The sequence below is a fragment of the Eumetopias jubatus genome, unplaced genomic scaffold, assembly GCF_037043125.1.
Source record: "Eumetopias jubatus isolate StellerSeaLion01/CBP00866 unplaced genomic scaffold, mEumJub1_p1.0 scaffold_8, whole genome shotgun sequence".
NCBI classification, from domain to species: domain Eukaryota; kingdom Metazoa; phylum Chordata; class Mammalia; order Carnivora; family Otariidae; genus Eumetopias; species Eumetopias jubatus.
Window position 1 is genome coordinate 49,096,995 of NW_028274814.1, and position 18,103 is coordinate 49,115,097.

The 18,103-nt window shown below is 36.5% G+C and overlaps 1 protein-coding gene across 1 annotated transcript in view; it reads right to left on the reverse strand.

Annotated features, from left to right (window-relative positions):
* The window catches only part of LRP6 (LDL receptor related protein 6), a 169,064-nt gene that overhangs the window by 70,277 nt on the left and 80,684 nt on the right, over positions 1 to 18,103 (reverse strand). Inside the window, exons 4-5 of the mRNA XM_028119851.2 lie at positions 2,939 to 3,135; positions 1,077 to 1,208 (exon numbers count right to left, since the gene is read on the reverse strand). Coding sequence (XP_027975652.1) covers positions 1,077 to 1,208; positions 2,939 to 3,135 — 329 coding nt within the window. The remainder of the gene's footprint in view (positions 1 to 1,076; positions 1,209 to 2,938; positions 3,136 to 18,103) is intronic.

The window sequence follows — 18,103 nt, forward strand, 5'->3', positions numbered from 1 at the left end:
AACCACTATTGCTAAAATAAATCCTCTGTTTTAAAGTCAGGCTACATTTTTAAACAAAAAAGCAACATTACAAAAACCTTTTGTTTTAAATTGAAACCAAATTATTGTTTGCCATGGAAACCATCTGACAAGAGTCAGCCAGCTTCACCTTTGACTATGAGGATAATTTATCAATGCCAAGTCATGACAAATAACCTGTACACCAGCTCAATTCCATCTCTCTGACTCCCTGACCCCCTTACCAGGAACTCCCTAACCCACTCTGAAATAAAGGCTTCTGCTTTTCAGAGTTTATAAAGAAGCCACTGCTAAATGTAACAATTTTTTTCCAGGTCTTGCTGGTGACTAGAAAACCAGACAGTGATCAGTCTGGTTGAAGAATGAAGAATAATATTCTCATTAAGAAGAAAAAGGGAAGAACTGGTGTTCTCCCAAACCAGAAGTCCCTTGAAATGTCCTAAATCAACATATTTCTCCAATATGCCCTCTTTCTATAGGGAATTAAGAGAGTAAGGAGAAGAGGCAGTGGTTAAGTACAGAATGAGGTTGCTTTAAAAACAGAATATGGAATTTTTTTCTTCTTCTGAAAGCACTTCTCTGTTGTTAAAAAGCAATTAAAAATATCATTCAATAATTTTTTAGGAATATACCAACCTGATGATATGTCGTTATAGTTGAAAGTTTAGTAAACAGTATTTCCTTGCACAGAGGTCCTTTATTTACAAATGCTACCAACTGTTAAAAATATATTCTTTAAGAAAAGCAATACTCATTTTCACAAGAATCAATTGTGGTATCAATGACTGACATTTCATAAAAAAAGAAATAGCACCTAATTTTTTTCAAAAATAGCATGTTAAAGATTTAGTTAAAATGCTAAACTTATAAAACAGTATTAAAGAGATGCCCTAAAACACAAAACACCCCTGTTATAGAACTGATTGTGAAGACAAAGATTAAGCAACAGTCTCCCCAACACTGCAACCTACAGAGCTTATTATAGAGAAAACAAAATAAATCATAAAGAATTCCAGTTGCTATCTGAAATATGTCCTTCTTGGAGACCATCTTCTTACCATCTTTGCAGGTTTTTCCATTCTCCAGGAGTTTGACCCCAGTTGGACAAGCACACTGATAAAAAGGCTTGACTGGAGACATCAAACACAAGTGGGAACAACCACCATTATCAATTCCACATGGATTTGTAGCTGTCAAATATAAATCACACTGATTAATACCAATGATTATGGATGCCCTCCCTCACTCTAGGTACACAAAGGTTAACAACCATAACATGAGCAACTGCGATAAACCAAATTACTACCAAATGTCATCCAGGTGCTTGACTACCAAACCATTTGCAAGGAAGAGAATTAATCAGTGACAACTGACTTAGCATTTTGTACCCAAAGAGGAATACACAAGAAATAAAGGAGACCCCTGCCCTAAAAGAGCTTACAATCTAGTCAGTATGCCAAAATTAACAAACTAGAAAATACAAAACAATGAAACCAAGTGCTATCTTGCACATGATAGACCATCAATAAGTATAGAGTCAAATGGAAAGTAAATCACTAAGGATTAAAGAAGAAAACTTTCAGGGAGGACATAGGACATGAAAGGACCTCTGAAGGATAGGAAAGACTGATAGGAGGACATTTCAAATGTGGTAAAACTGTATAAATAAAAGCTTTGAGGCTGTACATTGGGAGAGATAATAAGGCAAATAGTCTAACTAGATATTAAGGTTTCTGTTGACTAATAAGAGCTAAAGCTGAGTGAGCACAGAGAATGGGAACAAATTGTGGTGGAGGGCACTGAAAGCCAAGAAAAGTAATTAGAATGTTGAAAAATCCACTTTGGAAAGATTAACATGGAAAAGATATACATAATAGATTAAAATGAGAAGCAGAGATTAATTAGCACTTTTGTCAAAACTATGGAAAGGGATGGATTTAAATAATAATATTCATAAAAAATCAACATAAGATGGAGACCAACAAAATATGAAAGATAAAGCAATGATAACTGCAAATTTTGAAACTAGTAAAATATAAAGGATCAACAGTGCCATTAAACAAAAACAAAAAACAAACAGGGAAATTCCTAAGGGCTAAACATGAAAATAAAAAATTCATACAATACTTTTACAAAAGGGCAACACATACATTTAAAAACATTTTTATGGACTCATGATCATCAGATTCCAATATAATATGTTCATTATTTAACTACCTCCCCCTAAATGGATAGAGCTAATACAAAGCAATGCAGAATCCAAATCCTTTATTTTTGGCTATGGAATACAATCTGAAATATACTTAGACACATGCCAGACATTTATTTATATACAAGTGCCAAACACTTAACATTCTCATATTCCTTTTAAACCTAATTCTACTCCTCTCTTACAAGAAATTGTTGCCAGCAGCCGAAGCCCAAGTCACTGCAAAGGTTGACCAAAAATAGAAGCAAAACTAAGAAAAAGGGACGTGGGGGGTGGGGGGAGTGTGCACAGAAAAAGCAGGTATTTTATTAGGCAACCTAAGGTACTTAAATTCACCAGTTAGATTCACAGAGGTTTCTATTTAAGAAAAGTGCTTGTTTGTTTTTAAAAACACATTAGAGAGAAATAATATAAAGAAGAAATGCATTTGTGTATAAGCTTAGCTATCTCAATTTCTTATTTTATTTCTCTCTTCTCAGACACCCTAACCCCAGACCCAAACAAAGGGCTGAGGTGGTCAACAGTCATAGATAACAAGGTACAAATGGTTTAGGCTGCCATTTAAGCTGAACTATATTTTGACATTCTCCCCATGTTTTATTCCTTCCTACTACCTTTGGATATGACCTCTCTGCTCCTGCCTTCACTAAAGCCAGACATCTGAGTGCTAAAGCTATTCCAACTTGCAATTTAAAAATCAGGATCACTTACCATTTGGCTGCCTCTGTTGGCTGAAGGCATGTATATCCATGGGAGAGAAGATGTTAGAATGGATTTCACGCAGACCCTCGCCAGTGTACTTGTTGCAAGCCAAAATGGAGTGGGTATTCCAGTCAGTCCAGTACAATGTGTCCTCAAATAATGTCAAGGCAAAAGGATGTGGAAGGGAACCTTTAACCACTGCCTGCCTATTAACAAAAACAGAAAAACTCAAACATTTCTAAATTTTCTTTTATCAAAACTTGCTTTTGCCCATTAAAACATCTTGTTTTCTACAATAACACACACAAATCCCAAGTAACACATATCTCAAGGTCAAACACACCTATGAAAAATAAGTCACGTAATAAATTTGAATATATTTTCATAGTGTCCAAAACTCCCAACCAAGTACTTGGCAACAGGCCCCAGGATCATTACAAACTAGCAGAGAGAAGGCTCAAGTACTAGCACTGCTGTCAGTTGCCATCTCTGAACTCACATCTTCCATCCTTCCACAAAATTCATGTTGTTAGAAGACAGGTGGGCAAAAAGAAAAATCCCAAGGTTTAAAGTTGGCACTGTGAAGTAGTTTTAAATCTGCAATAGGTTTTCCCCTTCTTGATGTGTAAAAACAAAGAATCTGAGCCTGTTTCTTCCATCATCTCATATGGTTTTGGTAAGTGAAAGTAAAAACATATACTTGAGGCTAAAAAAGGTGTTCTGGTGGAGCTCTTTCTGCAAACCCCAGTCTAGCTCTGGTAAAGCATCATTTCTGCTTGCTTTCTGCTATATGGTTACTTAATCTCCACAAGTCAGGTAGCAAAAAAAAACAAACAAACAAGTGCTGCCACAGGCATCATATGTTCATGAGACGAAACAGACCCAAAAATCTCTCAAGCAATCCATACTATATGAAAGGAAAGGCAGAGAGCCTGATTAGTGCTCAACCACAGAACTTTGCAGTGTCATGGAGAGTTATTAGTAAATATTCCTGAAAAATGAACAAATCATGTTCTGCTCCAAAATAATATTAAAGAAAAAAACTCGATATTTATCTAATGTCAAATATAATATTTTCATAAAGAGACTGGGAGGGAGGAATGGGAAGTATAAGCAACTGAAGAGAAATAAAGAACATCACATATTTTAGAGAAGATAATCCAGTTTTTAGGTCCTGGACATCACTTGATGATCTAAAATACTGAAGAGACCACCAGCATACTAAATTAAATTCAAGAGCAATAAGATAATTTTTATCTAAGCAGACTTAATATCTGTTATTGTACATGGAATGGTCCTAGCCTAAGGTGTTTTAAATTCAGGCCCGATTTTTAAAAAACTGAATACAAGATTAGCATGACCAGTTTACCAAACAAATTTTCTGTTTTAGACACTCATCCCTACTCTGCCAGCCCACATCACCACAATTTTCTCCTCTCATTTTTCTTCTTTTTCCCCTAGCAGATTACTTTTCCTTCTCATTTCCCTAGAAGAACTGTCACAATGTCAACTTCTGAGGTGGTTTCTTCCACTTTTTATTTTTATTTTTTTATTTTTTTTTCTTCCACTTTTTAAATGAATGGCTTTTACCAAAGTGGTTATGTTATTTACAGGAATGAAATCATAGTTTAAATCCAAATTTAAATAGGTCTATATATTTCACACTAAAATCTACCAAAATTCAGTAAAGGTAAGAGAGTTCTGAGAAGCTGCCAAGAAAGAAGTAACACAACTGAAAAAGGAAGAATAGTAATAAATGACTTAGCATTTCATTAACCACCCTAAAGAACTACAAATTCCATAATCAAATCTTTGAAAAACTTTGGGAAGAAAAAAAAGCCTTCTAAGTCCTTTGTACATTATTAAATAAAAAGTTAAAATTCACTCTTTTTTTTTAAGATTTTATTTATTCATGAGAGACAGAGAGAGAGAGAGAGAGAGGCAGAGAGAGAAGTTAACACAGGAAAATAAACAGGAACAACAAAATCCTTCCCTAAAAGATACACTCACTTTATATACTGACTAAAAACATTTATATATTGGTAAGAAATCAGACAGACCTGAGTTCAATGTCCCTCTGACACTTACTACTTACATCGTTTCTGCAAACTTTATTTTCTTTATCTATAAATGAAAGATAATAATCTATCCCCATTGAGTTACTGTAAACATTAAATGATAATATATGCAAATGGATTTAGCATTATGCTTGGTACTTAATAAACATTTCACAAATAATCCCTCAATTTTAGGATATATATTTTCAATATTTTAATATTCCTGAGATGGGGTAACATTTTACAACTGAGGTGTACATTTCCTGTATTAGTTTGTAAATCAATAAAAAGTTCTTAAAATCAATATCATATTAGAATCAAGTAAATACTAGACTCTGACTTATTTATATTCCCATGATCTCACACAATACTGTGTACACAAATTAAATGGAATGATTAGACACTCAGTAAATGCTTGATAAAATTAAATATCTAAATGATATATGTAATTAACAGAGCTGAACAAAAAGCAGAATTAAGAAGGCTATCACTCATTCTTAACATATTCTTTGGTATTTATTGATTCATCCAAGCAATGGTGACTTGTTTCTGAAAATAGAGATAACTGTACATAGTCTTCACCTTTCATCTCTCTGGTTGGGATTACTAAGTAGGCCCACCTCTTGGTCTCTCCCTGAAAATGTAAGTTTCTTCAAGGAGGAGTTGATCATGGGTACCAAAAACAAACATGGCAGGCAAGATCAAAGCCCAGTTCTTCATTAGTATGTCACAACAACAGGAGTTAAAAAATGGATCTCTACTATGAAGACCAAAGGAAAAAAACTGAGACCGCTGTTGATACTTTGATTTAGTGCTGACAACCTCTGAGTATCATCCCTTCCCTGTGTCTGTCATTTTCAGCAGTGTACTGATAGGGCTCAATCCCACCAGTACCCCCAAGTACATGAGCCACTTGCTACCTCTTTCGTATTCCATGCTTCATGGGTGCCTCTTTCAAATTCTGCACCAACTGGACTTACCCTTTATAGAACACCTGTGCACTTGTATTTACTTTCTGTTTCTGGACCTCTTCCCAGAAAGCTGTCCTCTGCCCCTGTTTCAGAATTCCCCCACCTGTGTGGGTAATAAATCTTTGTTTGGTCATACCAAAGCACTACTGTCATGAATTCTGACATGTGAACCTAACCTTGGAAGGGAGTATCCCTCATCGTAGTGAAGCTGTTATAATACCTAATACATTGTTATATGGTGAAGCTGTTATAACACCTAATATATATACCACTGCTACCAGTGGTAGCAGCACTGGTTTGGAAAATCTCCACAAGCCCTCCACATGAAAGCACAACTAGGCAGCAAAACCAAAAACCCATGGACAACATTCACAACAGAGCTAAGTAAAAGAATATTACCACAAAATCCAAAATCCAAAAAGGTATGGAAAACTACTAACAGCCATAAGACCTGACTGGCATCAGTACTTCTGCAGGAGGAATCAGAAAGAAGAAACAGGACCTTCAGGAGACCTAAGAACAGGAGAGCACACAAGATAGGTAACAATGAAATGTAGGGCAAATACGAGAACATCAGCTGACTAGGAGGGGTTCTGGCCACTCCAAGAACCAGTGAATACAATGAATTCATGGTTGGCGCTGAAAGGGCTAGTACACTTTAACCCACTGTGAACTCTCAAAGCTGACATTCCGGGGCTCCCTTCCAGACAAAGCCCCATACTGAGGATAAATTACTGGGAGCAGAATGAAAAATGAGAATGATAGGTACAAGATAGATAATGGAAAAATAAGGTACAAAAAAAAGTGGGAAAAGGAATCAGAGTCAGGAAATGTCAGAAAGCAAGCTGCCAGGACAAGAAATTTTTTAAAAATAAAAAGATATGAAATACAAAAGACAGGGGAGAGAACAGAATTATCCTGGAGCAAGGAAATGACCAAATGGTAACTTAAATCCTCAGGAAGAATTAAGGAGTACCAGAAACAGCAAATATGTAGGTTAATACAAAAAGACTCCAGGCAAAAAAAAAAAAAAAAGACTCCAGGCACCTGGGTGGCTCAGTCAGCTGAGCATCTATCTGCCTTTGGCTCAGGTCATGATCCCAGGGTCCTGGGACAGAGCCCCACATCAGCTCCCTGCTTGGCGGGAAGCCTGCTTCTCCCTCTACCCCTCCCCCAGCTTGTGTTCCCTCTCTCATGGTCTCTCTCTCTGTCAAATAAATAAATAAAATCTTTTGTAAAAAATAAATAAATGACAACAGCAAAAAGGAAGGGAGAGGGAATGGAGACACACTAGAGTAAAATTTCTATAAAGGAATTAACTCAGTATTATCATAAAGTCAATTTTAACAAAAAACATATTGCAGCCCTTAGAATAAACACTATAACTGTTTTATTCTCAAAAATATAGTTCAAAAATTGGGGCATGTGGGTGGCTCAGTTAGTTAAGTGTCCAAGTCTTAATTTCGGCTCAGGTCATGATCTCAGGGTTGTGATATCAAACCCCCGGGATGGGTTATGTGCTAGGCGTGGGGCCTGTTTAAGATTCTCTCTTCTTCTCCCTCTGCCCCATCACACTCTCTCTCCCACTCTTAAAAAAAACAACAACAACAAATCAACAAAGGAATTATCTACTAGAAAATATCTACTTGGGGCGCCTGGGTGGCTCAGTTGTTGAGCATCTGCCTTCAGCCTAGGTCATGATCTGGGATCAGCCCCGCGTTGGGCTTCCTGCTGCCGGGGAGGAGGGGAGCCTGCTTCTCCCTCTCCCTCTCCCACTCCCTCTGCTTGAGTTCCCTCTCTCTCTGTGTCTCTCTCTGTCAAATAGATAAATAAAATCTTAAAAAAAAAAAAGAAAAGAAAACAACGGTCGCCTGGGTGGCTCAGTCGTTAAGCGTCTGCCTTCAGCTCAGGTCATGATCCCAGAGTCCTGGGATTGAGCCCCACATCCGGCTCCCTGCTCAGCGGGAAGCCTGTTTCTCCCTCTCCTGCTCCCCCTGCTTGTGTTCCCTTTCTCACTGTGTCTCTCTCTGTCAAATAAATAAAATCTTAAAAAAAAAAACAAAAACGAAAACTAAAAGAAAATATCTACTTAATACAAAAGAAGGCAGAAAAGAACAAAAAAAGATATGAAAAAACAAACATCAAAATGTCAGATGTAAGCCCAACTGTATCATTAATAACACTGAATGTGAATAAACACTTCAATCAAAAGGCAAAAGGTTGGGGGATGCCTGGGTGGCTCAGTCGGGTAAGCCTCTGCCTTCAGCTCAGATCATGATCCCAGGGTCCTGGGATGGAGGCCGAGCTGGGCTCTCTGCTCAGCAGGGAGCCTGCTTCTCCCTCTCCCTCTGCCTGCGACTCCCCCTGCTTGTGCGCCCTCTCTCTCTGTCAAATAAATAAATAAAATCTCTAAAAAAAAAAAAAAAAAGGCAAAAGTTTGAGCACCTTAAATATATACAGTTTTTCCTTTTCAAAAAAATACCTCTACATGTATAGACAAAGATTGTTAGACTGGGTAAAACAAAACAAGGTTCAACTATATGCTGTCTACAAGAGACACATTTTATATTCACAGATACAAACTTGAGAGTAAAAGGTCATAGTAAACAGTAACCATTAAGAGAGATGGAGTGACTCTATCAGACAAAATATACTTTAAGACAAAAAATATACAAGGGTAAAGAAGCACATTTTATAATAACAAAGATTCAAATTATCAGGAAGATACAACTATAAACATATACACACAAAAAACAAAGCCTCAAATGAAGAAAAACCTGACAGAAGTGAAGAGAGCAATAAACAGTTCAACATTAACAGTCCAAGGTCTCACTCAACATCCTACTTTCACAGGATAGAACTAGACAGAAATGAGATGCTTGGCTAGCTTAGTTGATAGAGCATGCAACTTTTTAAAAAAATATTTTACTTATTTACTTGACAGAGAGTGTGCATGAGTGGGGGGAGGGGCAGAGAGAGAAGGAGAGGCAGACACCCCGCTGAGCAGGGAGACCAACGCAGGGCTGGATCCCAGACGCTGGGATCACAACCTGAGCAGAAGGCAGACACCTAAATGATTGAGCCACCCAGGTGCCCCTAGAGCATGCAACTCTTGATCTCAGGGTTGTAAGTTTGAGCCCCACATTGGGTACAAAGATTACTTAAAAATTTTTTTTAACAACTGGACAGAAAATCATCAAGGGTATGGAAATCTGAACATCATCAACCAATTTAGCCTCTAAAGAAAATTCTCATCCAATAATAGGAGAACATACATTCTTCCAAGTATGCATGGAACCTACTCCAGGACTGACCACATACTAAGTCACAGAATAAATCTCATTTAATTTGAAAAAAGACTGAATCAGGGGCATCTGTCTTTGGCTCAGGTCATGATCCTAGGGTGCTCGTACGTGCGCTCTCTCTTTCTCTCATATAAATAAATAAAATCTTAAAAAAAAAAGACTGAATGATATAAAGTGTATTTTCTGAGAACTACAGAATTCATTAATAAATCAACAACAAAATTTGAGAAATTCACAAATGAGAATTTTCTAAATTCTTCCTTAATGTCTTCTCAGTAAGCAATGGGTCCAAGAAATCACAAGAAATTCTTTTAAATATTTTCAGATAAAAGGAAATGAAAACACAGCAAATAAAAAATTTATTAAAAAATGTATGGGAGGGACGCCTGGGTGGCTCAGTCAGTTAAACATCTGCCTTCAGCTCAGGTCATGATCCCAGAGTCCTGGGATCGAGCCCTGCATCGGGTTCCCTGCTCAGCGGGGAGTCTGCTTCTCCCTCTGCCTGCCGCTCTGCCCACTTAATGCTCTCTATCTCTGTGTCAAATAAATAAATAAAATCTTTAAAAAAAATGTATGGCATACCACCAAAGCAATGCTTAGGGTAAATTCTATAAATTAACCCCTCAAGTGTCTGTATTAGAAAAGAAGATAATCTCAAATCAATAAATTAAGCTTCAAGCTTAAGAAACTAGGGGAAAAAGAGAGCAAACTAAATGCAAAGCTAGCAAAAGAAAGAAAATAAAAATATTAGGGTGGTGATCAATGAAATATTACAACACAAAAACAGTAGAGAAAAAAATTCAGTAAAACTGCATGAAAATTTTATGAAAAGATCCACAAATCTGAATATCCTTTAGGTAGACTGGGCCCCCCAAAAGAGAAAAGACGTAAATTGAGAAATTTGTGAATAAAATCATGAATATAAGAGGGACATCACTATTGACCTTACAGAAATTAAAAGGATTATAAGGAGATATGAATAACTTTATGACAACCTAGACAAAATGGAAATATTCCTAGAAACAAATTAACAAAAGTGAAAAAAATTTAAAAAATTAAAAAAAAATAAGAAGATTGTAGGAAGGGAAAAACGAAGGGGGGGGAAGTAGAGGGGGAGATGAACCATAAGAGACTATGGACTCTGAGAAACAAACTGAGGCTTCTAGAGGGGAGGGGGGTGGGGGGATGGGTTAGCCTGGTGATGGGTATTAAAGAGGGCATGTACTGAATGCAGCACTGGGTGTTATACACAAACAATGAATCATGAAACACTACATCAAAAACTAATGTAATGTATGGTGATTAACATAATAAAAAAAGAAAAAAAGTGACTCAAGAAGAAATTTAAAAAAATCCTAAAGACCTAGAACAATTAAAGAAATTGCCTTAATAACTTAAAATCTTCCCATAAAGAAATCCCTAGGCCCAGATAACTTCTACTAAATATTACAGCAGAAATACTATCTATCTCATACCCTAGAGGAAGAGGAACTTCCCACCTCATTCCATGAAGTTAGTATTATACTGATACCAAGGCCAAAGACAGAATAAGAAAAATAACTACAGACCAATACCTCTAATGAATAAAGACATAAAAGTCCTCAACAGAATGTCAGCAAACTGAAACTAGTAACATCTAAAAAGGATTCTAAACCATGACCAAATGGGATTTACCCCAAGAATCCAAGAGTGGTTTAACAACTAAAAACAATTAATGTAATTCATCATGTTCACAAAATAAAAAACAAAATCACATGATCATCTCAATAGATGCAGAAAAAGCACTGGACAAAATATAATACCAGTCATGGTATATATTGTGAAGAAACTAGGAATAGAAGGAAACTTCCTCAACCTCATTAAGGTGTCTACAAAAAACCTACTGCTAAGATCATGCTCAATGGCAAAATAATAATAATAATAATAACAATTAATGATTTCCCCCGAAGGTCAGGATCAAGCAAGGATGTCTTCTATTCAACACTGTAACAGAGGATCTAGTCAGTACTATCAAAACAGGAATAGAAAGAAGGCATCTAGATTGGAAAGGAAGAAGTAAAACTGCCATTATTCATAAGTGTCATGATTCTAAAAACAAAAATACTAAAGAATTTAAAATATATATATACACAGAAATAAACTGCATTTCTATATACTAGCAATGAAAAAAAACAGAAATTCATATGATCAACTAATATTTGACAAGAAAACCAAGAATACTCAGTGGAGAAAAGACAGCCTCTTCAATAAATGGTACAGGGAAAATTAGACATGCACATGTAAAAGAATGAAACTAGACCCCTATCTTATACCACTTACAAAAATTAACTCAAAATGGACTAAAACCTTAAATCTAAGAGCTGAAAAACATAAAATACCTAGAAGAAAACATAGGGGGGAAAAGCTCCTTGACATGGTTCTTGACAATGATTCTTTGGATATGACATCTAAATCACTAGGAACAAAATCAAAAATAAGCAAGTGGGACTTCATCAAACTAAAAAGCACTACACAACAAAAGAGGTGATCAACAAAATAAAAAGGTAACCTACAGAGTGGGAGAAAATATTTGCAAATCATGTATTTGCTAAGGGGTTAATATCTAAAATATACAAAGACCTTATATAACTCAGTATCAAAAACAAACAAATAATCCAATTAAAAATTGGGCAGAAGACCGGGGCACCTGAGTGGCTCAGTCGTTGGGCATCTGCCTTCAGCTCAGGTCATGATCCCAGGGTCCTGGGATCGGGCCCTGCATCGGGCTCCCTTTTCAATGGGAAGACTGCTTCTCCCTCTCTCACTCTCCCTGCTTGTGTTCCCTCTCTCATTGTCTCTCTCTGTCAAATGAATGGATAAAATCTTTAAAAAAAAAAAAAATTAGGCAGAAGACCTAAAACAACATTTTCCAAAGAAGATATCCAGATGGTCAACAGGTACATGAAAAGATGTTCAACATCACTAGTCATCAGGGAAATGCAGATCAAAACCACAATGAGGTATCACCTCATGCCTCTTAGAATGGCTATCATTAAAAAGACAAGAGATAGCATACAGGGAATATAGTCAATGGTATTGTACTAGAATTATTTGGTGACGGACAGTAGCTACACTTGTGGTAAGCATAACATAAAGTATAAACTTGTCAAGTCTCCATGTTGTGCACTTGAAACTGATGTAAGATTGTTCGATAAAAAAAAAGGAAGGAAGATTCACCCATATCTAGAAGGAGGCAGGATGATGTCACACTGGCTGCGCTGTGTAACTGTCTGACTCCCAACTAGAATGGACCTCTGGAAGGCAGCAATGTTATTTGCTCTGTGCACTGGATTATGGTCATGGTCAGTGCCGAGAAAGTTGCCTGAACCTAGTGGGGCTTCCTATATATTTGATGACTGTCCCATATGCTCACCCTCAGCGATCTCTGCTTTGGATTCACCCAGACAGGGACTCTACAGACAGAATCTCAAATCTTTTCAAATGGGAAAAAAGCTTAGTCCCAAGCCATGCGGGACAGTGAGGAAAGAGGCAAAAGCCTCCTCATGGGGACAAGGAAAATGATCAATCAGCTCAACCATGGGCCCCCCAGTAGTCCTTTCCACAGGGCTAGACACACATTAACAAAAAAAAAGAAAAGAAAAGAAAAACCATGAGATAGCAAATGCTGGCAAGAATGTGGAAAAAGGGGAACCTCTGTGCACTGATGGTGGGAATAGAAATTGGTACAGCTACTACAGAAAACAGTATGGAAGTTCCTCAAAAATTAAAAATAAAGGAGCGCCTGGGTGGCTTAGATGGTTAAGCATCTGCTTTCGACTCAGGTCATGATTTCGGGGTCCTGGGATCGAGTCCTGCATCAGGCTCCCTGCTCAGTGGGGAGAGCCTGCTTCTCCCTCTCCCTCTGCCATTCCCTCTGTTTGTGCTCTCTGGCTCTGTCAAATAAATAAATAAAATCTTTTAAAAAAAATTTAAAAGTAGAAACATATGATCCAGTAATTCAACTTCTGAGTAAACATCTGAAGGAAACGAAATCACTACGTCAAAGAGATATCTGTACACCCAGGTTCACTAAGAATTATTTAAAGTAGCCAAGACACGGAAACAACCTAAGTGTCCATGGACAAATGGATGGATAGAGAAAATGTGGTGTGTATATGTACAACAGATTACTATTCAACTATTAAAAAAAAAAAAGAAGGAAATCTTGCAACAACATGAATGGACCCCGGGGACATTATACTAAGTGAAGTAAGTCAGAGAAAGACAAATATTCTATGATCTCATTTTTTTAAAAGATTTTATTTATTTATTTGAGAGAGAGAGAAAGCACATGGCGGGGGGAGGGTCAGAGGGAGAAGGAGACTCCCTGCAGAGCATGGAGCCCGATGCGGGACTCAATCCAGGGACTCCAGGATCATGACCTGAGCCAAAGGCAGTCGCTTAACCAACTGAGCCACCCAGGCGCCCTATGACCTCATTTAGATACGGCATCTTAAAAGAATAAATACATAAATTGAAATTAACTAAATAATTCATTCACAACACCATAAAAAATAACTGAATACCTGAGAATACATTTGACATAAGAGTGTAAGATGCCTTACAGAAAATGCAGCATAAATCTGAATATAAGAGTTAAAACAATAAAACTCGTAGAAAGAAAACATAGTTGTAAATCTTCATGACTTTGGATTAGACAATGATTTCTAAAGACATCAAAAACACTTTTAGCAAAAGAAAAAGCTAACGGATTACACTTTATCAAAATCAAAAACTTTTGTGCTTCAAAACACACCAACAAGAAAATAAAAACAAAAGCCACAGGTTGAAAGGAAATAATTCTAAATCATATATGCAGTGAAAAAAGTGTTTCCAGAATATATAAAACTCTTACAACTAAGATAAATAATTTAAAAGTGGATAAACGACTTGAATAGTGTCTTATACATCTAACTGGGCCTCACATGAAGGAACTACACTGTGTTCAAGAAGACTGTAGGTAGGCCAGACAGAAGTAAAGTTAATACTATATCTGAGTAGAAAGAAGAGAGAAACATTAAAGGCATCTAAACCATTTCATCAAAATCTGGTATTTACTTTTTTTCCAAAGTAATTATTTTTTCCTGATTATATAAAGAAATACATGTATGTTCCCCACAAAAATTTGGAAAGAGAAATGAGAGAACATCTAGTCCTTTATTAAAGCATGTGTACAATACATACATGTATATATACAAATACAAGCAATTCCCAAACATCAAGAAATGGAAAAACTGGTTTCTATTTTTATAATAGTTAAGGTACAACGGGAAACCAACTAACCAAAAAGGTTTAGAATTTAAAATTTGGGGCCGCCTGGGTGGCTCAGTCGTTTAGCGTCTGCCTTCGGCTCAGGTCATGATCATAGAGTCCTGGGATCAAGCCCTGCAACAGGCTCCCTGCTCCACGGAAAGCCTGCTTCTCCCTCTCCCACTCCCCCTGCTTGTGTTCCCTCTCTTGCTGTGTCTCTCTCTGTCAAATAAATAAATAAAATCTTTAAAAAATAAATAAAATAAAATTTGGTAAAAATCCATTTGCTCTAAATCATAGCCCCCGAAGGATAAAAAGAAAAAAGCTGAGCCAAACCAAGAAATGATGGAGGTACCTGCACTAAGCCAAGAATAAAGAGCATTTAGCACCCTTAATTACTCAGCTTCTTCACTGGGAATATATGCAAGGCCCCAAAGTCCTTATTTCTCCTCAACAGTGGTTAATCTGCCTTGAGAAAAATGGTTATTTTGAAAGACTCCAACTCATCCTCTCATCTTGATTTTTTTTTTACAAAAATGAGTTTTTGTAAATTTGTGGCATTTACCGCACCATAATGACCTGTTTTCATTTAACAACGAATTGTAAAGATTTTCACGTTATTAAACATTTCTTTCACATTATTTTTGATGGCTATATAACACTACATTGAATGATTGTGCTATAAACATCCATATTGTTCAAAACTCAAGATTATATATTGAAGTGTTTTTAAGCAGAAACATACATTAAAAAGATTATGAAATGATCAGCTGATGAAAATGTTTTGACCACAAGCTAGCAGGAATCTAATTCTGTATTTCCCAAGAGCACTGATTCTGTATTCACTATCTGAGTGTTTGCAACAACTTTAAAGAATTAAGTACCATGAATAATGAGAATCCACTATAATTAACACTATGGAAAATACTCGCTTTTACCAGTAACGAAAAAATCAATAAAATACATTTAAAATTTCAAAATGGATAAAATTTTTTTCTTAATGTAAAAAAATGATAAGAGATTCAGACATACACTGTGTGACAGCGGAAATCATTAAAATCATTTCATGAAAAAAAATGGCCTTAAAATCTCTATGTACCTTGATATACAAATCCTACTTCTAGTAATTAATTCTAAGTATGTAATCAAAGATACAGATTCATAAGGCTCCTCTTTATTCCAACAATATTTATAGAAGTAAAAAATTATAACTTAAATGTTTCACAATAGGGCAGTATGGTTAAAAACAGATATTGTTCAACATTCAGATTATAGAATCTATATCTTGCATCTATATTTAACAGCATAACTGCTGGATCCTACTCCTTCTTAGGCTGCCCATTTTTCTTTCCTTACTCTCCCCCTTTCCCCTTTTTCATGGACTTTTCCCACAAATTGAGTTTATGTGCTCCCTTTATGTCTCTAGGGATCTGGAGGATATACAAACTGTTTTACTCAAATTCAATTATCTTTAAGTCATATTTGATCCAATTTAGATAACTATCAATTGCAATAACAGGCAGTATCTCCTGATAGCCCCATGTAGAAGGTAAGACGTTAAGATGGTTTTACTCCTGCAGGCCCTTCTTCCTCATCTAACCATCCCATCATCATTTCTCATTTTTACTATTAACACTTGATATTTACATATTATATACTTTTTAATCTTCTATTTCAAAATATTTCATGGTCTAAGTTTTAAAAACACATTAACAGCAATTACTAGATTTAACTCCACGTTTAACTAGTTTCATTCTTCAAAAATATTTAATTATCTGACTTCCTCACTAAAGCTCCACATTTTAATTCTAAAGCATATCAAATAACTTTTTCGGAAAGAGCACTGGAAATAGTATATTTTGATTCTTTACATATCTCATATCTTTCTGTTGCAGTAACACATGAACAACCCCTGCATCAACCTCCAGACCTCACATCTTTTCTTCCATCATTTTCATCTCTGTTTCTCCAAGTTCTGGGAGAATTTCTCAAGGTTAAATTCTACTCCACTGATTTGGCTTTTTTGGGGTTTTTTTAGTCCTCAATGCTTAAACTGTTTTAAACAATCATGCTTTTTATTATCATTGTTTTTACTGAACTTAAATGTATTCTTTCATACTACTTACTCTATTTGCATGTATACTGTGTCCTCTTAAACTCATGATAATTTTTTTTTTCCTCTATCTTACAGGAGATTACAGGAAGACATTTGCTCTGATTCCTTGATACAGGTCATTCTTTGGACTGTAGTATCTTCTTGTGTGCCCCTTTTTATTTTTCCCTATTTGCTTGTATTTCAGAGGGAGGTCTGTACTTTACTGGAAGTTGAGATCAATTCTGTTATAGCCTAAAAATTCCTGGTCCAGGCTTTCAGATCAAGAAGAGAGAAGGTAAATAAATTTTCAATTTGCAGTTTTACTTAGTTTGGAAACCAAATCACACAGAGGGGAGGAGGATTTGAGGCTAGCAATAATAGCATATTCATGTATTTTATTTGCATGTTTCTGGTAGCACCAGAAAGTCTTTTAATATATGTTGAGTCTGCTTATTCTCCAACACCATTGTGCTAATTCACAGCCAGCTTTAGCTACACCTCTGATCTTTGCCTAACATGCTCAATCACGTCAAGTATGGTTGCCATAACATAATGTGTCCTTCAGTACCTGGTATGGCTCCCAGAAGTGCTAACAGAATCCAGATGAGGCCTACTTTCACCCTAGCCCACCTCCTCCTCATCATCACCCTCACCTCTAGACATCATCTCTGGACAGCTGTGGTTTTACTGTTTATTTGGGCAAGTCTCTTCCACTTGCTTCTTTGGGAAGTAGATTCTTCACAAGTTCAGTATGTAATGAACCATGTCAGTCTGCCTAGGTCTGAGGGGTTTCCTGAAACCCAGGCAAAAAGGGATGGTTAATCACACAACAGCTCAGTCAGACTGGGACATCCTTCAATCTTGAACCCTGCAGAAATTCTTCAAGGTTTCTGGTATTTTGTTACCTTTGCCTAAGTCTCTGGTACTGATACAAAATTCCCCTATGTTTGTAGTTCATGGTTTTAATAGCCATTAACTTGATAATGACTATAAATCTGTATCGCCCTGTGAGACTGCTCTACTGAGCTGCAGGCGCACAGATCCAAAGCTCTCCAGACTTCATAACCATAGTTTTCTCTAAGCAACTCAACTGCAAACATGTCTAAAGCTGAACTCAACCTCACTCTCTTCCAACATTAAAAGAAGAAAGAAAAAAGAACCTATTCTACTTTTCTGAATCCATCTCAAAGGAATGGCACTTCCATCTAACCAGCCATTCAAAGCAGAAAAAGGAGTCACCACAGATCTATCTTCAGGGAGCTACAGGTAGTTTACCAGGATTGGGTCTTAGTGTGCAAGGAAGGAAATGGTGAGGACGTTTTTCTAAAATGAGATAAAGGAATTAGATCATTTAAGTCGCAATGAAGAGTTTGTACTTCACCTGAGAATAATGATGATTTACTGGAAGATTTAAGGAAGTGAACTAATTACAAATAATCTTCAAACCATTTTCTATA